Source organism: Mesoplodon bidens, assembly GCF_964165515.1.
Source record: "Mesoplodon bidens genome assembly, chromosome: X".
Taxonomy (NCBI): domain Eukaryota; kingdom Metazoa; phylum Chordata; class Mammalia; order Artiodactyla; family Ziphiidae; genus Mesoplodon; species Mesoplodon bidens.
Genome location: NC_138163.1, coordinates 101,470,154 through 101,495,433, shown reverse-complemented (window position 1 = coordinate 101,495,433; position 25,280 = coordinate 101,470,154). Strand labels below are relative to the sequence as shown.

General features: G+C 40.6%; 1 protein-coding gene across 1 annotated transcript in view; it reads left to right on the top strand.

Annotated features, from left to right (window-relative positions):
• MAOA (monoamine oxidase A) overlaps positions 1–25,280 on the top strand; it is a 73,126-nt gene that overhangs the window by 12,757 nt on the left and 35,089 nt on the right. Inside the window, exons 2-3 of the mRNA XM_081221762.1 lie at positions 5,722–5,816; positions 15,713–15,850. Of these exons, the coding sequence (XP_081077888.1) occupies positions 5,722–5,816; positions 15,713–15,850 (233 nt within the window). The remainder of the gene's footprint in view (positions 1–5,721; positions 5,817–15,712; positions 15,851–25,280) is intronic.

The following is a 25,280-nucleotide window of genomic DNA, read 5'->3' as shown; positions in this document are numbered from 1 at the left end:
AGTTCCTTATCAGAGTCTTCTTCACAATAAACATGCAAACAGAAACATTACCCCCCCCAATTTATTCAGCATCTTAAAAAAATATTTTTCTAAATGACTTAAATCTTCCCCCTTCAAATTCCAAGACCTTTTGGAAACCATTTTTCTGGAATCCCTTTTAAATGTTTTAAACATGTTCCTTATTTCTCAAACTAAGAGCTTAAACTTTCCTTGCCAAGATAGGGCCAATCATTTTCCTGTAATGCAGAGACAACCTTTTTTTTTTCAGCTTTTTTGTTTGTTTGTTTGTTATTTTGGGAATTTTTTTTAACATCTTTATTGGAGTATAATTGCTTTACATGGTGTGTTAGTTTCTGCTGTATAACAAAGTGAATCAGCTATATGTATACATATATCCCCATATCTCTTCCCTCTTGCGTCTCCCACCCTCCCTATCCCACCCCTCTAGGTGGTCACAAAGCACCGAGCTGATCTCCCTGTGCTATGTGGCTGCTTCCCACTAACTATCTATTTTACGTTTGGTAGTGTATCTATGTCCATGCCACTCTCTCACTTCGTCCCAGCTTCCCCTTCCCCTTCCCCGTGTCCTCAGGTCCATTCTCTAAAACGTCTGTGTTTTTACTCCTGTCCTGCCCCTAGGTTCTTCAGAACCATTTTTTTTTTAGAATCCATATATATATATATATGTTAGCGTACAGTATTTGTTTTTCTCTTTCTGACTTACTTCACTCTGTATGACAGACTCTAGGTCCATCCACCTTTTTAATTTTGTTTATATCCTTAAATGCCAAAGTGCGAAACGACCTTTGTCACTGGTGTGCTCATTTGTCCTGGCTCAGCTAGCCCTGCTTCCCTCTCCTCCTTTAGCCTCTGGAGTAGTGTTTATTTACTATTGGCACTGAACCCCACTCACAAAACTTGTTGAGAATTACACACTAGATTCAATTTTATTAAGGCTGCAGCCTTATAAGTGAGGGTGTAAGAAGTAAAAATTTTCACTTTTCAGGAGACTTTGTTGTGGGCATATCAGGCACTTGGTATCCTTATCTGGAACATGGGGTAATGAAATCTATTCTGAAGAATGGTTGTGAGAGGCAACAGGAAAGGCACCTGAAATTGATCTGTAGGATGTAAAGTGCTAAACCAACTGCCAGGCTGCCTCTGGGGGCTGGACAGCTGCAGGTCCCACTGCGGCTGGAATTCAGAGCCACCTCTGCTTCTCTTTAGAAGAGGAGCTACTCGAGTAATTCTGGCAAACCCAAGGGTGTTTTTATCTATCTAATTGGTTTATGGTTAGATTGACTAAGGGGAACTGGGAAGAAATTCAACTTTTTGCATCTTGAATTTCTCTGCTTTTAAATATAGAGTGGTGCTTTGAGCCTAAAAATTATTCAAATCTTTTGACCTAGTAATCTCCGTTCTAAGACTTAATCCTACAGAAATAGTCAGACATAACAACAAAGATTTATGCATAAACATGTTTTTCATCACACCTTCATCCTTTTTTTTTTTATCATGGTCAGCAGAAGAAGCCTTTGGCTGTGTCCCAGAAAACATATTGCACCAAGGTTTGCAGACATTAGTTTGCATTTATTTAAACAGTCACGGGATGCCTTTCTTTGTGAGCAGATTCCAAATATTCGTTGCACACCTAAATCTTGGGTGGATGTCAGCAATGTAAGGGTACACTGTACTTGAAGGAGTCAAACATTAGCAGACAGCAGTGCTGGATATTATGGTTTAGCCTCCCTGCATTTTAAATCTTACAGACCCAAACTCATCCTTAACTCTGGCTATGTATATTTCATACCATTCTGCATATGAACAAAATACTGTTGTCAGTCTGGCTTCTCTGAGAGCAGACATCAAGACATAACTAGCCATGTAAGAGGTTTATTGTAGGAAAAGCTGGTGAAGGGTAAAGGAGAGAGAGAGCAGGAGGGGGCAAGTTGTTTTAAAAAGCAAACAAACAGAAAAACCCAGGGTACTCCTGTATAAATCCTATAATCTAGATTTTGTTGATTGCATCCCAGTGGTATTATTTAACATGTTTTTCTGGCCCCTAAGTATCAGATCTAGAGGCTGGATCACATTAGAATTTAGTTTGTTTGCTCCTTCCCTTTCTCCCCACCCTCCCTCCCTTCCTTCCTTCCTTCCTTCCTTCTTTCTAACTACTTCATACATGGTGGTATGTGCTTCCATTAAGAGGCAAGTAACATCTGGTTATCTCTTTTTTTTGTCATGTTAGCAGCTGTTGACAATCATTGCACCAGATCTATTAATTCATTAGGGGTTGCAAAATGCTGATGTTCTAATTATTCCTGTCTTCACTTATTAGCTAGCATACTTTTATACGGCGAAACCTCCCTTTGTTAGCTATTTGGTTGCTTCAAGGTTTGGTGCAAATAAGTAGGGCAGAATGAATGCCAAATTCTTTTTTTTTTTTTTTTTTGCGGGACGCAGGCCTCTCACTGTTGTGGCCTCTTCCATTGCGGAGCACAGGCTCCGGATGTGCAGGCTCAGCGGCCATGGCTCACGGGCCCAGCCGCTCCGCGGCATGTGGGATCTTCCCAGACCAGGGCACAAACCCGTGTCCCCTGCATCGGCAGGCGGACTCTCAACCACTGCGCCACCAGGGAAGCTCCTTTTTTGTTTTTTTTAATGATAAGTTGGTTCCTTAGCATTCTCCAAAGGTGACCAGTGAGAGGTTTTGTTTGTTTGTTTAGTATTATTACGAGTGGATTTAAGTCATTGCCTTTGTTGTTATTTATTTATTTATTTATTCATTCGTTCATTTATTTATTTATTTTTGGCAGCGTTTGCTCTTCCTTGCTGCGCGCGGGCTTTCTCTAGTTGCAGCCAGTGGGGGCTCCTCTTTGTTGCGGTGCACGGGATTCTCATTGTGGTGGCTTCTCTTGTTGCAGAGCACGGACTCTAGGCACACGGGCTTCGGTAGCTGTGGCACACGGGCTCTGTAGTTGTGGCTCACGGGCTCTAGAGTGCAGGCTCAGTAGTTGTGGCACACAGGCTTCGTTCCTCCACAGCATGTGGGATCTTCCCAGACCAGGGCTCAAACCCGAGTCCCCTGCATTGGTAGGCGGATTGTTAACCACTGTGCCACCAGGGAAGTCCCTGTTATTTTTACTTGATACTCAAATTGTTCCATCTCTAGCCAGTGAGAGTTCACCTAGGTAGGTTTCTGAGCCTTTTTGTCATACTCCTCGTGGTCTCTGTTAGCCTCCTTGCTTTCTGGTGACTTGAGATTCCAGACCCATCTTGTACATTTCCTGCCCTAAATTTGCACTTAATTTCATTGTTCTTTCATCCAAATTTCCTGATCTCCAGGCCCAAAACCCTGGATCTCAGTGACAGCAGCCTGATTACTCATTTGCTTTATTCCACATTACATACATAATGGCCTCAAAATAATAGTTCTAATCCTAGCACCCACAAAATGATTACTGAACAAAATGTTTGCAGCTCTTTTTTGTCTTTAGGATATATACCATTAGAACTGTCAAGTTACTGAGTTTTAAAATCACTAAGAATAGTTCCTCTCCTCAACCACTGGTATACATATTTAGGTATCATTTGTATCATTTTACTAAACTTATCCCTGGTGTCATTCTTATTTCTCTTTCACCCTAAATTCTAACTTTTTTTTTCTCCTTGAAGTATATTTATCTGTGTAGTCTGCTTCGTATTTTTTGTAATAGGAGGATAAAGATAACTAGGTATAAGATAGCATTTGAAGTGCAAAAATGTATTGATAGATTTTAAAATGTGTATACAGACATTTATTTCCTTACTCTGTGAGCTGAGCAGTCCCACAAGCAATGATAGCCCAGTAGTGATGGGCACACCTAGAGCCCAGATCTTGCTTTCTTTTTTTTTTTTTTTTTTTTTTTTTTTTGCGGTATGCGGGCCTCTCACTGTTGTGGCCTCTCCCATTGCGGAGCACAGGCTCCGGACGCCCAGGCTCAGTGGCCATGGCTCACGGGCCCAGCCACTCCACGGCATGAGGGATCTTCCTGGACTGGGGCACGAACCAGCGTCCCCTGCATCGGCAGGCAGACTCTCAACCACTGCGCCACCAGGGAAGCCCCCCAGATCTTGATTTCTAATACTGTTCTCCAATAAAAGGAACCAAGGCTCACTGAAGAAATAGCTGATAGTAGGGCTGGGCAGAGAAAGACAAGATGAGCCTGGAACATCTCTTAATGCCAGAAAGTAAGGAAGTGCTCAAACACACGCATACACACAAAATGATGAAGGCACGTCAAAGGGACACAAGAGCCTCCCAGTGACCAAAGCTGAAACAATTTGAGCAACAAAATAAATAACATAGTATTGGACTATAACCCAAAGTATAAAACAACTATGTATGACTCCATGGGGATATAAGTCAGTGGTTAAATAAATAAATAAATGGGAGAGAAGAGGCAAATCTCCTGTGCAGATGAATTTCAAATCATTTATGTCAATACTCCACCCTCAAGGAAGTAGGACATACCTCCCTACTTCTTAAGTGCAGGCTGTACATAGACTTCCTTCCAAAGAGTATAGCATGGAAGGGGAAAAAAAGAATAACTTTACAGTGGAGAAACCTGGCAAACATTACCTCAGCCAGGTGAGCAAGATTAACATCAGTGATAACTCATGTTGATAGCATGTACCCTTGATATAATGTTAATCCACAACATTTTCCTCTACTTTTCTGGTATTACTATACTTTTGTTTGTTTGTTTTTTGCCTTTTTTTGGCTGTACTGTGTGGCTTGCGGGATCTTAGTTCCCTGACCAGGGAATGAACCACGGCCACGGCAGTGAAAGAACCAAGTCCTAACCACTGGACTGCCAGGGGATTCCCTTACTATACTGGGTTTAAAAACCTGTCTTTTACGGGCTTCCCGGGTGGCACAGTGGTTGACAGTCTGCCTGCTGATGCAGGGGATGCAGGTTCGTACCCCGGTTCTGGGAAGATCCCACATGCCGTGGAGCGGCTGGGCCCGTGAGCCATGGCTGCTGAGCCTGCACGTCTGGAGCCTGTGCTTTGCAATGGGAGAGGCCACAACAGTGAGAGGCCTGTGTACCACAAAAAAAAAAAAATCTATCTTTTATGAAGGTTTTTGTTTATGAGTGAAAGTCTGTACTCAGCTTTGAGCCAATAAATAAAGTATGAAACATGGTTCCTGCCTTTGGTAACTTTTAATCTAGCGGGGAAAACATGATATAGCAAGCATGTAATCCAGGTATAAATGATAGGAGGTCATTATAGGGGGGTTTTAAATTGAAAAAAGCACAGAGATACTGGGGGCTGGTGTAAGCCAGGGGGAATTTCCAGGAAAACATACTTCTGTTTATACAATCAGGATTTCTAGAAGAGTGGCATGATAAAGGTTGATTTAGGGGTTCAACAAATTCCCTTACATATGATTATCACCAAAACCCCAAAATATATTTTTTAAATTATTACATTTTTTCAACCAACCTTATGATAGATAATAAAATTAACTTATGATACATAATGTAATATATGCTAGATTATAAAATTGGTGGCTTAGTTCATCACAGTGTGCTCAGAATTTATTAGATAGCACAATCAATGAATTGTGTCTGATACCTGCATTTATATTATATGTAGACCTGTTTAAATGTTGAATGTTTCACATGTAGGTGTTAGTATGTTCCTCGACTTTGTTTTCCTTTTTTTTCCTTTTAGGATTATCTGCTGCCAAACTCTTAGCAGAACATGAAGTTAATGTTTTGGTTTTAGAAGCCCGGGACAGAGTTGGAGGAAGAACATACACAGTGAGGGTAAATGATTTTAATACTTACGTATAAAATCTCACACAAACTAGAGATGGGGGTCACTGGAAGTCACAGAGCTGGAGGAAATCTCAAGAGTTTATGCAGTTAAGCCGTTGGTCCTCCATAACCCTAAACTACTGCATTAAATAAGTATCTGTTCTTTTCAACAAGCACCCACCAAAGAGTGACAGCTTCTGACCTTCAGTAGCTTACATTCTAGTGAAGAAAACAAACGTGAACAAATAACTTCAATACAGCGTCATCATTTCCATACTAGAGACCTAAATAGAGTATATAGCGTCTCAGGTGAGGTTAGGGTTTGGCTGGACTTGAAGTGACTGTACATTCACCACACACACACACACACACACACACACACACACACACACACAGACATACACACACAGTATAGGTTCCTTATTTATTTATCCAAGAATCCACAACTTAACAGAAGTGTGACCACAGTAAGCAGAGGCAAATGTAGCATATTTCTGTGTAGCTTTTTCTTTAGTCCTTGTTCCCTAAGAGGTGTGCTGCTCCGGTGGGGTCAGCTAGACATAAGGAAGCCCAGTTCTTGCTACATCACTGCCTTTTTATACTTGGGCTTACATCACCATTTTGGAAAAATGCATGCCAACTGGTGTTTACTACTATTTGAAGAAATGGTTGCAGGATGTTAAAATCTGGAACTGATGAAAGTACACAGGGAAGGATGTAAGGTAGAAAGGAAGTATGGACAAAGATGGAAGTTTGGGGAACATGCAGATTTAAAGGGGGTGCAGAGGCAGAGGAGCCAGAGAGAAGCAGTGGAGGCTGGGGAGGAAGACCAGATTAGGGCGGTGCCATGAACATCAGCAGAGGAAAGAGAAGGGATGATAAATCGAATCAGATGCCAGGGGCATTTGACACAAGATGAAGGCTGAGTACGGCCCTTGTGTTTGGCATTGAGAAGGTCACTAATGAGCCCCCTTGCTAGAGCACAGAAACAGAGCGCTCAAGGCTGGGGATTGGCAGTAAGGACAAAACCAGACTGTTGAAGTGACTGGAAGGAGAGGAAGCCTCTATCTAATTAGAAGATGTGTCAGATTTATAACAGAGTGGCTTATGCAGTGATAATAACAATGGGTTAAGCAATACAAACATTCAGTTATTTTACATAAGAAGTCTGGTGGTAGGTAGTCCAGGCTGGGGCAGGGGTTCAGCTTTGTCATCGGATCTTTAGGCTCTTTCTGTCTTTGTGCTCAGCCATTCTTTTAATGTTGGCTTATTGCCTAATGGTAACCAGATGGCTGCAGCATCTGTCAGCATCAAGTCCTCATTCAAGGCAGCAAAGAGCGTGAAGAGGCGGGCCCAGTCTTATCTGCAACAAAGCCTTTCCTTTACCAGAAGACCCCAGCAGACATTTGCTTTAGTCTCATTGGCTAGGTTTGGGGCACACAGCTACCCTGAGCTGCTAGGGAGCCTGGGAAAGCAAGTCTTTAACATTTCCAGGCTGCATAATAGAAGCAGGCATGGGAAAGGGGGAATATAAATGGATATGAAATAGCCAACCAACATCTGAACTAGGATATTGTACCAGCCGTTTCAGTCACACCAAGCCAAGCTCCCCTTCTGTCATTCACTTTCTGCCTTTTTAGATGTACAGGGATGTATCATAAGCCTATTTTTACCTTGCTCAGCTCTAAGAGTACCCTACAGCCTTGCTACTCAAAGTAACCTGTGGGCCAGCAGCCTCTGAATCACCCTGGAACTTGATAGAAATGCAGAATCTCAGGTCCTGTCCCAGACCTGCTGAATCTGACTCTGCATTTTGATAAGATCCATAGGGTATGCTACAGAAGTGCAGCTCTTTGGTGTATGCTCGCTTGCTTTAAATTAATGTGAATCCAGATTAATTGCATTTGGAGAATTTGAGTACCTCCTCAGATGTAGTCCTCTGAGAGGCTATTGGTCTGGGAGTGAGGAGACTGGGATTCTGGCCCCTGTACTGGCCCGACACACTGTCATACCTTGGGTAAGTACTATTAGCACTTTACATGTCACTTTTCTCATCTGGGCAGTGAGATATAATCTAAATGTACTTGAAGCTCCCTCCAACTTCAAGTTCTAATTGAAGGCAATGTGTTGTAGTGCAAAAGAAAGATTGCATATTCTGCCTGTACCAGCTTGTTAGATATGCTTCTCCTGTCATTTTCTGAAAAACATTCCTTTATTTTGGAGATAGGTATTAAGTTGTCCCTTTGCCCTACTTTTCTTATCTCTAAAACCGTTTGGTTATTACATAGGAGCATCCGTCGTGTTACGGATTTTTCAGTTAAGAACAAGTTTCTTTGTACAAGGGAAATGAGAATTCCAACATGCTTAGCCCCATCTATGTTATTGTTCCAGGCTGCTTTTTCTTGCTACATCATTTATATATGTCAGCACCATAAAGGAACTATTGCGTATTAGGCATCATATTAAAATTCCCTTTAGGTATGTGAGAGAGGAACTCTGAAATGCTTAGAAAGTAGGACTTGACATCTATAAGATTTCAAATAAATAAAAGGGAAAAGCGGGGGGGCTTTACAAAGCAGGGACAGAAATGGTATTTAATCAGAAACTGAATTTAATATTCTTACAGTTGCTTCTACTAGCATAATCAATTTGGATTTGGGGAGGAGATGCCATAAAAATTACTCTGGATCTTTAAGTATCGAAATGTCAAATTTGATATTGTCACTTGGCAACTGTTCATATAGATCTTCTATTTGTTCAGAGCTTCCCAATTTTTCCTAGTGCGATTCCCCCATAATTCTTCAGGACCAAATTAATTAAGTTGAAATGCCTGCAAGGCTACCACAGGGTTGGTGTATTTGTTTCCTAATATAGTTGCATGTTTGTGGCCTCTTCAAAGACTGAATAATGAGATCAAACGCAAGACCCTAAAGACTGAGGGGCAACACAGCAGAATATGGTATTACAGTTCCAGTATATTCATGCTGAATCTGGGGCACCTCCTTTCAAATGTTTCGACTTTGTATAGAAGCATTCTGTAAAACGCCTCATGCTTTTTACTACTTCACTTAGGATTATTTACTTTAAATAGTGTCTGTGTTCTAAAGACATCTTTTTTGGAAACTCCCAAGAATTCTATTAGTGTCTTTGTTAAATTTTATTAGAATACTGACTTCAGTTTTGTGCTTCCTGTCTTAAAAAGGATGTTGGAGACTAGAGAAGGTTTGGAGCACAACACCAATAGTCAGTAAAAGGGAGAGTTAGGATTATATGAGGGACAGATGAAAGAAGTCAAAGGAACAGATCACTTCTGGTATTATGGCAGAGTGGAAGCCTGATTGACTCTCCCTCTTAAAATAAAATGCTGAATAAAATATACTGTGCTGGGTGGCTTCCCTGGTGGCGCAGTGGTTGAGAGTCCGCCTGCCGATGCAGGGAACACGGGTTCGTGCCCCGGTCCGGGAAGATCCCACATGCCGCGGAGCGGCTGGGCCCGTGAGCCATGGCCACTGAGCCTGCGTGTCCGGAGCCTGTGCTCCGCAACGGGAGAGGCCGCAACGGGAGAGGCCACAACAGTAAGAGGCCCGCGTACCGCAAAAAAAAAAAATATATATATATATATATATATATATACTGTGCTGCCCTGAAGTTAGAAGTTTGCAGATCTCCTGGATGTTGAACAGACATCTCAAACTTCACACATCCAAACTGAATTTCTTTTCTTCTTCATCAAGAACACTATTCTAGGGACTTCCCTGGTGGTCCAGTGGTTAAGACTCTGCACTTCCACTGCAGGGGTCACGGGTTCGATCCCTGGTTGTGGAACTAAGATCCCACATGCCGTGTGGCATGGCCTAAATAAATAAAATAAAATAAAATAAAAATTAAAAGCTTATCCCCAGCACAAGAAACCATGAACAAAATGAAAGGCAGCCAACCAGTATGGTAGATAATATTTGGAAGCCATCTATCTGATAAGGGGTTAATAACAAATTATAAGGAACTCATACAACTCAATAGCAAAATAAAGCAAAAGAAACAGGGGCTTCCCTGGTGGCGCAGTGGTTAAGGATCTGCCTGCCAATGCAGGGAACATGGGTTCGAGCCCTGGCCCAGGAAGATCCCACATGCCGCGCAGAGCAACTACGCCTGTGTGCCACAACTACTGAGCCTGCGCTCTAGAGCCCACGAGCCACAACTACTGAGCCTGCGTGCCTAGAGCCTGTGTTCTGCAACAAGAGAAGCCACCACAGTGAGAAGCCCATGCACCGCAATGAAGAGTAGCCCCCTCCCGCCGCAACTAGAGAAAGCCTGCGTGCAGCAAAGATGACCCAACACAGCCAAAAATAAACAAACAAATAAGTAAATAAATTTATATTATAAAAAGAAACAAATCCAATAAACTGATTAAAAAAAAAAAGAACACTATTCCAGCAGCCTTCCTGGTAAAGGAGGATGGCAACTCCCAAAAAAACTCGGGAGTCATGTTCAACACTGTGAGACCCCACATTCATTCTGTCAGGAAATTCTTTTGGCTCTGCCTTCAAAATATACCCAGAATTCAACCCTTCCCTCTGCTTCCGTGACACCCACCTGTGGGAGCCACCATGATCTCTAGGGCAGATTATTGCAATAGCCTCTTAAATAATTTCCCTGCTTTTTACCCTTGCCCCTTATAATCTAGCCTTAGTGCAACAGCCAGAATGAGCCTTTCAAACCTAAGTCAGATCTTGGCACTTCTGTGCTCAAAACCTTTCAAAGGCTGCCGTTCTCACTCACAGTAAAAGCCAGTGTCCTTTCAATGTCTTGTGACGCGTACCATGATCTGCCCCCTTCCCCCCCACCCCCGCCCTGCAACTTCTCTACTCTCATCTCCAGTTCTCTTTTCCTTGCTCACTCTGTTCCAGACACATTGGCCTGTGTTTTTTGAACACACCAGGCAAATTTCTCCCTTAGAATCTTTGCAGTGGCTCTTTCTTCTGCCTGGAATGCTCTTGTCCCAAATATGCACATAGATAACTCCCACGCCTCCTTCAAGTCTTTTACGCAAATATCACCTTTTCTCAGAGGCCTACATGTCCCTTGTATTTGAAGCTGAAATCTTCTGAAACTTCTCTGCAGTTTCAATCTGCCTTGTCCTTCTCTAGTTGTTTTTTTTTTCTTTTTCACTGTTGTTATCAACTTCTAAGATACTTATTTATTATGTTTGTGGTTCATTTTCTGTCTCTTCCGACTAAATGAAAGCCCCTTGAGAGCAGAGATTTTTATTTTGTTCACTGATGTAACAGAAGTTTCTTGAACAGTACCTGGCACCTTGTAGGCACTCAAGATACAGTTGTTGAATGAACTAATGAATCCCCAAAGCAAAGTAAAAACATGAAGCCTAGGGATTAAATGAGCTCAAAATTTGACTTTCACCTTGAATGTCTACTGAACCCTGAAGACTCTGCAATTCCACTGTGATGGCTGTATGGCATGCAGGGAACAGGAAATAAAATCCAGAACCTGTTGAAGGTAGCGAATTTAATAGGAAACACTCCAAATTGGAATCCCCTGTGCTATACTCTGTACATGAAAGTGAAAGAGAAATAAACCTTACCATTCTAAAAGGGAGAAAAATAAAGCTTGCCTTCATCCATGGCTTCAATCTAAATTTACACTACCTATATGGTGTGAAAAACCTTGGACAGAATATTTAAAGTGCCAAGGTGGCTGGCAGAAATAGACTCAAATCATTTCCACCCAGGCCTCAAATAACTTACACAGAAAAAGTTGTAAGGAAAATCAGCAACTCATAGTCAAAAGTGACAGCATACAAGGAAAATAAATAGAAAAAATGATCCAGAAAGATTTTGCAATAGTTGAAGTATACACAGAATAAAAAATTACTGTAGCATGTTTTAAAGAAAAGACGTGCTTAAAATTAGCAGCAGGGAAAAGAAACTTAAAAAAATGATCAAGTAGTTTAAAAATAATTTCTAGAAATGAAAATGTACTGATTAAAATGAAAAAACTCAGGGACAGATTAAACAGTGTATTAGACACAGCTGAAGTGAATGAGTGAACTAGATCAGAAGGAATTATCTATAATGCAGTTCAGAGATAAAGATTGGAAAATACGTTATGTGGGGCAAGGGCAGGAGCAGCTAAGACATGAAAGATAGTGTTATGATAGTATGAAAAAATAATGGCTGAGGATTTTCCAGCATTGTTGGAAGATACCAGGAAACCTAACAAATCCACAGCATGAAAAAGGAAAAGAAATTCTCACCCGGACACAGAAGCTGCAGTATACCAAAGAAAAGAGATCTTAAAAAAATTCAAGTCTAAAAGTAATTTTTTTTAAAAAAGAGAAAGACAAATTATGCATACTCTGAAAAAATCAGTAATTAGACTTATGAGTGACCCTTCAACAGCAAAAAATAGATGCCAGAAGATAAACAATATCTTCACTGTTCTGAGAGAGAAAGAGAAAATAACCAGAATTTGTTACTTGCTAGAACTATCTTTTTATCAGACTGACAAAAATAGAGAGTTTAGGACCCAGATTAGAGGAAATTATAAAGGCTGTGTTTTAAGAAGAAGGAAAATGATAACAAATAAAAGGTCTGAAATTTAAGAGGAGACAATGAGCAAAGATACTGGTAAATATTTAAATAAAATTCAGCAACATCAACAGAATAAAACAAAATAACGTCAAATTTGTTGGGAGACAAATAAACCTGAAGCAAGGTACTTTTATGGTTTACAGATTAGAAGAAGGGTGATCACAGTTGATGCATGAAGGTTTTGTATTTTTCAATAGAAAGACAATATATTGATAAACTTTAGAATATATTAAGTATGCATGTTAATACAGCTAGAAAAAAAATAGGCCTGACAGTATAACTTCCAAACAAGTAGAAGAAAAACTTAAAACAAAAGGAAGAAAACCCTTAATCCAAAAGAAGAAAAGAAATCAGGCATGAAACTGTTAAAGTGGGACAAATAGAAAGCCATAATAAAATAAGTAAAGTTAAGACATTTTAAAAGAAATAATAATATAAATGGGTTAGACGTCTCAGTTAAAAGGGGGGAAATGTCAGAATAAAGAAAACTCTAACTGAAAGATAGAAAAAGATAGTATACAAATACTAATCTAAGCTATTTTACCTATATTAATATCAGACAAAATAAGGTTTAAACAAAAAAATGTTTCATTGAATTAAGTTTCAATACATAGTGATAAAAGACCCAGAAGACCGAACAATTCTAAACTTGTATATACTGAATAATGTAGCCTCAAAATATAAAGCAAAATTGACAGGAATCAAAGATAAATGCCCAATAGTGTAGGGGATTTTTAACATACTTTTCTAAGTCAATAATAAATGAAGCAAACAAAGGCTGAGCACAGTTAATCTTTTTCTAATGGACATGTATAAAACATGCATATTACCTAACAGAAGACTATGTTCTTTTCATGCAGAAATGGAAAATTTTGAAAATCAACCATGTGCTAGGTCATAAAGTAAGCCTCAAGGATTGATATCATATAATCCATATTCTTTGACCACAATGCAGTTATGACAGAAAGATAACTAAAAAAATTCCAGTTGTAGAAATTAAAACATGACAAAACTTTTAGAAACATAGATCTAGACAGAAATTGTAATGGAAATTTGAAAATACTTAAAGCCGCACAATAATGGAAATACTAAAATAAAGTTGTGGATGTAGCTAAAACCATATTAGAGGAAGATTCATAGCCTAAATTTTTCTATTAGAAAAGAACAAAAGACTCAATATGAATAAGCTAAGCATGCAAGGAATTAGAAAATTAAGAGTATAAAAAATCCAAAAAAGAGGGGAAAAGAGCATAAATCAATGGTATAGAAAATACTCAATAAAGATGATCAATGAAACAAAGGTTGATTCTTTGAAGAGTCCTATTAAAACTAGACAAGTGTCTGATAAGATTTTTCAAGGAAAAGGAAAAAGAGACATCTCTAAACAATAAAAGGGGTGAAAATGAAGATATAACTACTGATACAATAAACAATAAATAAATGAAAAGAAGAGGTCATGAACTTTAAAGCAATAGTTTTGAAACATAAGAAATGTATATATGATGAGAAAATATAATTTATAAAAAATAACACTGATTCAAGAAATAGAAAATGTGAGTAGTGCTTTAACCACAAAATAAATTGAACCTGTAAATTAAATTTTTCCCACAATGAAAACACTAAGCCTAGATAGCTCTACAGGTGTGTTCTACCTAATGTTCAAAGAAGAGATTATTCTATTTATATATGAACGCCTTCTAGAGAATAGAAGAAAGTATGATTTCTAACTCATGAGATTAACAGTACTGTAATACAAGAAAACAGACAAGGGCTGAAGAAGAAAGGAGAATCATGGGGCAATCTCAGTCTCACTTATAAACACAGATATAAAAATTCTAAACAAAATGTTAGCAAAGCATATCTTGCAACGGAAAGATAATATCAGGTTATATTACCCCAGGAAGGCAAGGTTGCATAATTCTAGACAATCGATTTTCTGGAAATAACAGATTAGGTAAATTATCCCAACCCTCCCACTACATATAAGGAGACTAGACAAATTACACTGTGTACACACACACACACACACCTTCAAAGCATCAGAGAGCTAACAAGATAGTGAAGAATCACTAGACCAACATCCAGAAAACATTGACCTGCATTTTCCCCTGGGGGTGGAGAGGTGGGAGTTTGCTGACCACTGAAGACGCAAGTGAGAGACTGAGAAGTACTTTTCAAAAGTCTTACAAAGCTAGGGCAACTGAAGGTCAAGTCCAGAGCCCACCAAAGTGTGTGTATATGGAGGGATGTGTTGGTAAACTCCTTGTGCTTTGGGTTGGACTGCATCCTAGCGCTAAGGGTGAACAGCAAAAGGACTAGGCCACGTTGCATTTCAACCTGCCTTCAAATTGTCTCAGGCACACAAAATGCAATAAAGTTATCTAGTATTGTTAGCGTCCCCAGATGCTGGGCAGAAGCAGACATAAATCCTCTCTGAGAAAGATATAATCCTCCCAGGATTCAGATAATTTCTGTATTTTCTCAAATTCAGTCAGTGGGGCGCAATAAAAAATAATCAGGCAAACAAGGAGAAACAGCAATGCGAATTAGAACTGGTATAAACAACAAAAATAGAAACAGACCCATAAGAAGTTATTACAAACACATGGAGGAATTATTACTCACCAATGCACAATTTTATTTTATTTTATTTATTAATTTTTTTACAATTTATTGGTTAAATCATGGGGAAATGTGTTACTAAAAAAGCTGGGGAAAATGGAAAAGTGCATTTAAGAAGTGGAAAGTAAATTTTGGTTTATGGAGGAAGGTTTGCATATTTATAAAATATTTTTTAGGTATATGAATCTTTTCATACCTTTTGGTACTCTTTTCCTATGAAGCATTCTTCCCTGCAAGTGTTTTAAAATAGGATCAGGAGCCCACCAGTGTGGGCTGATTGAAGCTTTCATCTGCTGGAAATCAGAGAATTAGGTCTAATAAAACTCTGGGTGACCCCTCCAGCAACAACCCCAAAGAAAAGCATAGAAAATAAAGCTAAATGCTTTGAAAAGGATCTGGATCGGCAGGGCGTACTATAGTGTTCTTTATTCTTTATGCGTGTTATTGCTGAATCAGCCTCACCAATAACTCGACAAATGGGATTGCTTAATGATGAGTGTACTATAGGGTTAGAGTGGAGGAGAAAGATTTGCTGTTTTCAGTGGCACTTTATACGAGAGATGTAAGGCACATTTAAATTGTAAAAAATAAACAGGGTTATTTTTTATAAGACATAGAAACATTTGTTTTAGAGTTCTAACTAAAGTCTTCTGGACACTTTTTCTGTTTCTACAGAACCAACATGTTGATTACGTAGACGTTGGCGGGGCTTATGTGGGACCAACCCAGAACAGGATCTTACGGTTATCTAAGGAACTGGGTTTAGAAACTTACAAAGTGAACGTAAATGAGCGTCTTGTTCAATATGTCAAGGTAAGCCTGATGTTTTACTCAACTGACCAATAGGGGAGCATTTTATTTGGGAAAGCATTTGGTTTTGCTTTTAGTTGTTTTTTCTCAAAGCAATCATAAAAGTAGGTTCTCAGCTTTAAAGTAGTACTCTGCCTTTCTTTTCTTCTTCTTTTTAAAAAAATCCCTTCAGACTCCTGGAATCACTGCAAGTGGTCATGCTTCAGCTTGGTTCTCCTCCACCTCACCCACTGTGGCCCTTGAAGGCTACAGCCCCACCTCTAGTCCAACTGGAGTAGGAGTGGAAGGCTCCTTCCTTCCCCTCCCTCTGAAGGTGGGGGAGGCACCAGAAATAGACACACACACACACACACACACACACACACACACACACACACACACACACACACACACACACACACACACACACACACACACACACACACACACACACACACACACACACACACACACACACACACACACACACACACACACACACACACGCAGCCCCTGAGGCACCTATGAGGCAGTTCTAAGGCCCCAAGGAACACAACAGTTTGAGGCCACTTCTTAAGACTTTGAATGGGTCATTCATCCTCATCCTTACCTGACATTTCTTTGCACACTTTGATAATTTTCTCTGCACCTAGCCATGACTCTTGGGAAGTCTAGCTCAGTTGTGCAGTTTCCTACTGTTTAAACAAGAGATTGTTTAAACTCTAAGTGCTGATATCCACTCAAGAAACAGCAGCTGTTGCCCATGTTATTCTTTCTTACTGAAGCCAAACATGGAACAGCTGGAGTCTGGAAATGTGCCTTGAGAGATCAAGTTTCCGATCTGACATTGTAGCCCATTTCCTGGAACTAGAGTCATCAGGACTGGGGTTATTTACTCATTCTAATGCCAGGATTCCCACACCAGTAACCACATCACTCTCAACGGACACATTTAAGCCTCCATTCCACCCCAGCAATCATGTGGGTCTGGCATCTTCAGGGCCTTTCAGAGCAGGGAATGAAGGGTACTTGAAGTATATGCACACCGATGTGCAATCAGGGAGATCAGGAATCTTGGGAAACTCTGATAGCTGGTCTGGGTTGGTTTGGGATGCTTGGGAAAGTCTGGCAGTGAGACACATGAAAAAACAAACCAGTAGCCTTTAGAAAAACTAGGTTCAGAGGTCAAGGGAGAAATGAAGAAACTACAAAAGAATTATACAAAGTGTTTACGAATGCTGGCTTCAATAGGCCATGATCAAAAAGGAAAAACTCCTTTGCTTCCCCACTTTGTCATCTCTGCACGGCATGTTGTTTACCCGGACTAGTAAGTTATAACAAAGGTAAGAGTAATAGCAACTAACCTTTATGGAGCATTTTTACCTGTATTATCATATTTGATGTAGGGAGAGAAACCAAATCCTTTGCACTCAATATGCTTTGCTTTTAGTTTAAACTGCTAATTAAACGGTCGTATAAATTCACTGTCTAGTCCAACTGGGAAGCATATGAGTCTGATGATTATCCTGGAATCTGAGCAAACTTATGCTCTACTTTACAGAGGAGAAAACTGAGGTTCAGTGAGGTAACGTGACTTGAACAAAGGTATAAAACTAGTAGTGGTCTGCCTACCCCCTGAGCATATGCTCTTCATGAATTTTAGGATTTACTTACAAATAAGCACATATTTAAGATGCTAAACACTGTTCTTTTCATTTAAGACAATCTCATCTAATAAAAACGTGGAGAATAGAAATACTATTAGGGAACTCCCTGACGGTCCAGTGGTTAGGACTTGGTGGTTTCACTGCCGTGGCCCAGGTTTGATCCCTGGTTGCAGAAGTAAGATCCCACAAGCCATGCAGCGCAGCAAATAAATAAATAAATAAATACTTACCATTAAAACTGTCCTCTCACATACTTTACCCTGCCAAGGAACACATATTTTCACCCAAGGTAGACAGCAAAGTTAAGGTAAAAAAACTAGTGCATCAGTTAGAGGTTAATTTATTTTATCTGAATAAGTGCCTTTCTGCTAGTGTTTCTAATAAATCATATCATTTCTGCCATGAGAAATACTCAGGGTAGTGGATGTTTTTATAATGACCAGGAAACTAGAAAGCGAGGAGGCCGGATTAGGGAAAAAGCAGAAAGATATTCATCTAACTATTCCAGGTAAGACTGATGATAAACTGTATAGCAAAAAATAATTCCACTTATTTAAGAATATCTCAACTCTCACTGTTCTGTTCGCTTCTAGGGAAAAAAAGGACTTTTCCCCCTGGCATGATAGTGGACTGGGTTAATAGTGCAAATTGTCTTTGTGACACTTTCTGCATCAGCTCTCGTGACAACCCCAGCTTCTGTAATCTAATACAGTGTATTCTTTTCTGTAACACTGAAATGAAGTGGGTGAATCACTGGAAGATTGACACTGTCTAGTTAAACCAAGCCATATTCTTTATGATCCAGATTGCTTCAGCTCTTAAATTTTCCTGATGTGCAGCCTTAAAGAATGCCTCCATTGTTTCTTCTGTCAGCAGACTGTAGTGCATCCAGTTTCAACCTACTCTAGGATGATTTTTAGTATTCACCAGAGAACTATTCTTGACCTTTGCTAGATTGTGCTTACAGTGCAAGTTTTGACATGACTATGTGGCATTCCAAGCCTGAGCCTCAGAAGCACTGGGGACAGATGTTAGGTGGTGTTTTCCAACCTGTCCCTTCCCCCAGAGACTAAGTCTATCTGCTTCATTCTTAGAAGGTTCGTATGGTTATGCTAAATTCATTCACTGTTTCAGTAAGTCATTACTGGACAATCAACTCTGTACCAGATATTGTTGTAGGCTGGAAATACAGTGGTGGATACATGATCCAAGTTTCTGCTCACATGGAGCTTGCCATCTCAAGGGAGGAGATAAGTAAATAAATAATATTGGCTAACATTTCTGCCTTTATCCTTCATGGATCTTGTGAATAGAATCTCTATTCTAATTCTGGTTTAGTAGATCCTGATTCTCATGTAATAGGGTTCTTGACTGGTTCCTACAGTGAGCAGGTTTTATGAATGTTGTGAATTCAATACGGCTTTATTTCGGAGACTACATCTGATTTGTGACGTTAATATAAATTAATCATGTCTTTAACCTAAAAGGTGGCTTTGAAGTGGTGTCAGCTAGATATGTTTAAAATGTTCTCTATGGATTCTTTTCTTTTGGAAGGTGTAAAGGAAGCAGGTGGACTTGAATGCCTCTTGGATCGATTGATTGATTACTTGCATTAGTAAAGAAGATGCACCATCATTACGATCGTTTTATGAGTTAGTTTCATTGAGTTGTGGAGACAAATTTAGCAGTGCCAGGTCTTGGAGAAGAAGAAAGAAATACTTGATTCCTCTTTTTTTTTTCTTTCCATGGGTTCCTCCAGATCATAATAATGCAGGTAGGGTGTCAAGAGGGAGAACACTGCCAGAGATGGAGCAAGGCATTTTGCAGGAACTACTTTAAAGGAGACATTGACATTTTCATGCATTCTCACTTTCTCCCTGCTTTTCACATCCTCTCTAAATAAAAATCAAGACTATAAATATAGACCACACATTTGTTTTTAGAGAATGGTGTGATAAAGATTTATTTAAAACAACATAGGCTTTCCTGATAGTAACAGCTCAGCAAGCAATTTTTCCGAGTATTGGTTCTGTTCTTCCCACAGCCATTTACTCCATGTTTCTATGCCAACGACTGAAATCACAGGCTTTTCAGAACGTGTGTGTTCTGGAATACTAAGTAATTTTTTTTGTTGTTGCTAAGAGGTGAACTTTGTTTTAGCCAGTAGGCTGTATTGAAAGCAGAGGATGTATTTTTTATCAGTTTGTCTTAATGCTTCCAGATATAGCTGCTTCTTTGACCTCTTGCTTCTAATAGGGTGTTTCCTTTGGATTGGGGACAATATATTTTTAAGCTGCTTTTAACACCTTTCCATACCAACTCATAGAACTCTTTTCTTTTGTCAAAGAAAATTATACTTTCACTTTCAACCCCTCTCAGTAGGAAACTCAAGAAGCCAAAGGTGTTAGGCTCTTGTAGGGATGTTGATTGTCGTGTCTTTTTTTTTTTTTTTTTTTTTTGCGGTACGCGGGCCTCTCACTGTTGTGGCCTCTCCCGTTGCGGAGCACACGCTCCGGACGCACAGGCCCAGCGGCCATGGCTCACAGGCCCAGCCGCTCCGCGGCATGTGGGATCTTCCCAGACCGGGGCACGAACCCGTGTCCCCTGCATCGGCAGGCGGACTCTCAATCACTGCGCCACCAGGGAAGCCCTCGTATCTTTCTTTTAATCACCTAAATTCATCCCTCCTGGCTCTATGCATTGGTGTTGCCTTCCATCTGTAATGTGCCTATACCTGTGTTACATTTGAGCTTCCCAATGATCCTTTGAGGTAATAAGCATTCTCCCACCTTACAAATGAGAAAACTGAGACTCAGAGAGATTAGGAGCCAAAGTGAGGCTTTCCATCTCTTGAGCCCAGGTTCTGTGAGTTATAGCACATCGTTCCTTATTCTTGTGAGCAGAGTTAACTTGTGAACCCCTTTAATAAACTGCTCCAAGATATGACAACAATCACCTTACCCCAACAGGCTTTGGAGTCCTAAGATGCTACTTTGGCTGTAAGGGCTCCTGTGGACTCCAGCGGTTGGAGGGGAGTGGGTGTGCCTAGGAGTCATATGTGGTACTGTTCACCAGAGTGGCCTCTTCTCTTGTATCCTGAGCCATAGATCTGGTCCCCCTCTGGCCTTCAGTGAGTGATTGACTCCTGAGAAACCCCGAGGCCAGCCCAGTTAGGCTCAGCAGGCTGAAGAAGACGGATTCTATTATTGTGTTAAAATACTCAGGCTAGAGGTCTGGGGCATGGCTTGGAATTGTTGGCTGTATGTTCTTTTTCATAAGTGACTTATGTAAACTTAATAATCAAAGTATGATCTAGATAAGAGTATTTTATTTTATGCCATTATACTCTGCCTGGTTTAAAAAAGAAAAAAGAGGATTTAAAGTAATTTGTATAAGTCAGAGTAGAAGATGAAGAAAGACAATTAGGTAAGGACAGCCAAGTGGTAATGGGCCTGTGTTCATGATAAAAAATTCTTTGTTGATCATAGAAATGAAGTAATACAAAAGGGATTTTTTTTCTCTAAACTATAATTATACATAGGATTTTAAAAGCAGAGAGACTCAAAATGTTTATATATTTTCACTCTAATCTATCAAGTATTCAGTATAAAGATATATAGACATAGCTTGCAAAAAACAGTTGCTAGTAACTTCCATTCTTTTTTTCCCTCTCCATTTTTAAAAGACCTCATTTACTTCCTGTGGATCATAGGAAAGGCTCAAAGGCTCAAAGGCTCCTTTCTTTTTCCTATAAACTTTCAGGAGTAAATCTCAGATTTAGTTTCTAGAGAATGAAGTTTCTACTCAGTTGGAGTGACAGCCCAATATATAGCAAAGTCAGGTTAATGATTCGATTTTCCCCTTTCATTTATTTTTTTTTAAATTGTGATAAAATAGACATAAAAGTTACCATCTTAACCATACTTAGTGGACAATTCAGCGACATTAAGTACATTCATGTTGCTGTGCTACCATCCACAGAATGCTTGCTTTTCATCTTCCTTTCATTCATTTTTAATAGGAAGTAATTCACTACAGAAGGCATTTTCTAGCCATTCATTGAGAAGTAGTCTAAAGTCACCCTCCTGCCTTGGACTGGCCTTCACTGGCAGCATAGAAAGGGGATTAGGTCAGACACAAAGCATTTCTCTCACTGAGGCTGTGGAACTTTTCGATCACCTCCTCAAGTGGGGCCCTGGCATTTTGGTTAATGGCAAAAAGAACCCTGTGAATAGAATGAAACATAAAAGCAGCTTCCTCAAGAGAAACTGCTCTAGTCTCTGTGATTACCCAACTCCTAGAGGATCTGACCTTTCAGGTTAGAATGTAGTTGCCAGTTTGAGGTTCATATCTCCCCCAGCCTCCCCTGTCCTTGCTTTCTACTTCCTCCCTCTGTAGCCCCTACTCCCACCTCAGAGCACACACCCAAATACCCCAACCCAAAGGCTTAATCATAAACTTTTGCAGAGTAGCCTTCTAATAGTTGAAACCTTTAAAAACCCCCTAATGTCCTATGAATCTGTTACCAAACGCAAGTTCCAGGGCCCAATGCACGGTGAGGCCAAACAAACTGAAACGTCGGAGTTTGGGGCAGAGAAAGGTTGATGGCAGGGCCAAACAAGGAGAATGGTGGCTCATGCTCAAAAATCCCGAACTCCCCAATGGTTTTCGCGTAGAAGCTTTCATAGGCAAAATTTAGAGTGAGGGCTGCAGGGTGTGTGACTTTCTCCTGATCGGTGGGTGGTGAGGTAACAGGGTGGTGCTCCAGGAATCTCGTGCTCAGCCTGAAGTTACCATCCTCCACCTGGGTGGGGACCTTAGTTCCTGCAGAAGCACTCAAAGATATTGTTATGTATATTCCTTGAGCAGGAACCAGGACCCTGCTTTCATCGCTGCACTATTGTTTCTTTTTTTTTAACATATATATAATTTATTTATTCATTTATTTTATTTTTGGCTGTGTTGGGTCTTCGTTGCTGCATGCAGGCTTTCTCTAGTTGCAGCATGCGGGGGCTACTCTTCGTTGTGGTGCGCGGTCTTCCCATTGCGGTGGCTTCTCTTGTTGTGGAGCACGGGCTCTAGGTGCACGGGCTTCAGTAGTTGTGGCACACAGGCTCAGTAGTTGTGGCTCGCGGGCTCTAGAGCGCAGGTTCAGTATGCACTATTGTTTCTTGGCTGCTCCTCCTTTGTTTCTGCATCCCCCTTCCTTCCCTGATTAGCAACTGTTTGAATCTGCCCTTTGGAACTTAGGGAAGGTCTAGGAGGCTGAATGAAGCCTATTTCCTACGAAGTAGAAATGGGGCCATGGAAAGGATTTGTTACAGGGAGGACCCCCCCACAGGGTCCTGCTCAGTTTCAAATCCCATATCGTGTCCATTCTGGGCCTCCTGAAAACGGGAAGTTCTCTTGTCCCACTGACCCTGCCAGAAAGTCTTTCCTGTCATCGCCCTGTCCTGCCACTTAAGAAAATCGATGCTACTATATAGCCTTCTGTCTCAGGTGTGGACTCCAAGCTTTTTCACTTGTGTACCAAACTCAATGAACGAATACCTTTTGAAAACCTAGTGGATCTCAGAGTTTTAGGGACAGTTATTCTTACTTTAGAGATAGGAGAAAGTTGTAAGAATGCAAGTATTTGGTTCAAGGTCCTACAGAAGTGAGTGAGAAAGAGACAGACAGACAGACAGACGACAGACAGATGTGAAAGCCTAGTTGATAATTAACCTTAGCAGACACAGAACTTGGAACTGAAAAGACAAATAATGGAAATAATGTTGATACTTTATATCTGAACAGCCCAGTATTGTTTTCATAGCACTTCATTTTATTTTTTGCCTTGTGCTTGGGTTTAGTGCAACTAGAAGAAGAAAATTCTAGGTGGAATCACAGAAAATTTCAGTGTTAATTATAGTTAAATGTAATCAACACTTTGATCCCAAAAGCTGCTGAACTGGGTCCTTTTCATTTAAAAGACTTTACTCATATAAGGTTTTTCACACAAAGAAAATAATTACCGAACTATTAGTCTGTTTGCTTTCATTCCCATAGCTCTCATGTAATTTGTCAGACTCAAACGATACACAGTGAACCTCAGGCCGAGATTTAATTTTGTGTGTTTGCCAAAGTACCCAGTGGCCTAGTTTCCACAGCCATATCCAACAGATAAATGTCTCTGAAAAAAGCATCAGGCTTTAGAGACATGGGAGGAAATCACTACTGGCTCGCACTTCCTGACCAGCAGCAGGTGATAAAAGGAAACCCTGAGACACAGACATGGGTGCAGTCACTCGCTAATCTACATAATTATTTGGGCACCCACCCAAGAAGTCCTGAGTATCTGTGACTTTCCCCCAATCTGTAGTGTATTAAAAAATACTTTTCTGATGTCCAATGTTGGGAAGATTGTGCTAAGAATCTTATGGCTGCTGGTCCACCCTCCCTCCCAGTGCAAGCTCTTATCACATCTCTACCATCGTGATCGCTCATGTGATCGCATGAGCCATCACCGAGGTAACTCCATCCAGTAGAGGGGCAGGGCTGCATCTACCCGGTCACTGGGATACACAAAGTGAATGCTCTCAGTTAACAGCCCCTCTGGCAAGAAGTTTGCTTTGCCCTGGACCCACTCCACCTGCTCTGATGTATTTTTCCTCTGTACTGCCCTGTTCCAAGGGGGCAGAGCCCAGACCTGAGACTCAGCACAAAGCACTTGCAGTTTTAGCTAGATGTACAAGTGATTTTGTTGCAGGAAGGGGGACTCCTTCCAGGGCCAAAGAGTGGGTTCTTGTCTAACACTCGGAAATGAGTTGTCCAAGGAGACTTATGTGCTGACAGAGCAAGAGACTTTATTGGGAAGGGGCGCCGGGCCAAGAGCAGGAGGGTAAGGGAACCCAGGAGAACTGATCTGCCACATGGCTCGCAGTCTTGGGTTTTATGGTAATGGGCTTCATTTCCGGTTGTCTCTGGCTAATCATTCTGACTCAGGGTCCTTCCTGGTGGCACGTGCATCACTCAGCCAAGATGGATTCCAGCGAGAAGGATTCTGGGAAGATGGTAGGCCATGTGGACTGGCATTTCCTCTCTCCTTTTGACCTTTCCCGAATTCTTCTAGTTGGTGGTAGCTTGTTAGTTCTGCGTTCCTTACCAGGACCTCCTGCTGTAAGATAACTCATGCAAGTGGTTACTATGGTGCCTGGCCAGGGCAGGCGGTTTCGGTCAGTGGTTCCCCTAACAACTTCATTTGATTTCTCCTATTTGACTCAGTATTGTGGGATGATGTACCCTTTTGTGCAGGAGAGGTATGTGTGAGAATTTATTCCCATTTGTAGCATTTGGAAAATATACTGGTTATTGTAGGTCTTCTTTCTAGCCTATGTTTTCCTGTGTTCTCTCAGGCCCCTACCAGTGCTAGCCAGCATATGAAGAAAGCATGCCTGAGGGAATATTTTCCAAGCAATATTAATCCCAAAAGTGCTTTGCAAAAGAGGAGGTTTGTTGGTCAGATAAATTTTGCAAGTGCTCCACATTCTAATCCTGTCTTTGAGAGCCAAGATGTCCATTAGCAAATTAGGAGTCTTATGAGGACCAGCAATTTTTTTTTAAAAAGCTGTCTAACTATAAACCAGGATTCCCCAGATTTATGACCATGGAACTCATTTTCATATAGCACCCAGAAAGATCAGAGTGAGAAATGCAAACATAGAAAATGGTTTTAGGGATTTAGGTTCCCTAAGAAAGTGAGTCTCCCATCTTTCTCTTCCCTTCACACCTTACACATAGTGCATTCT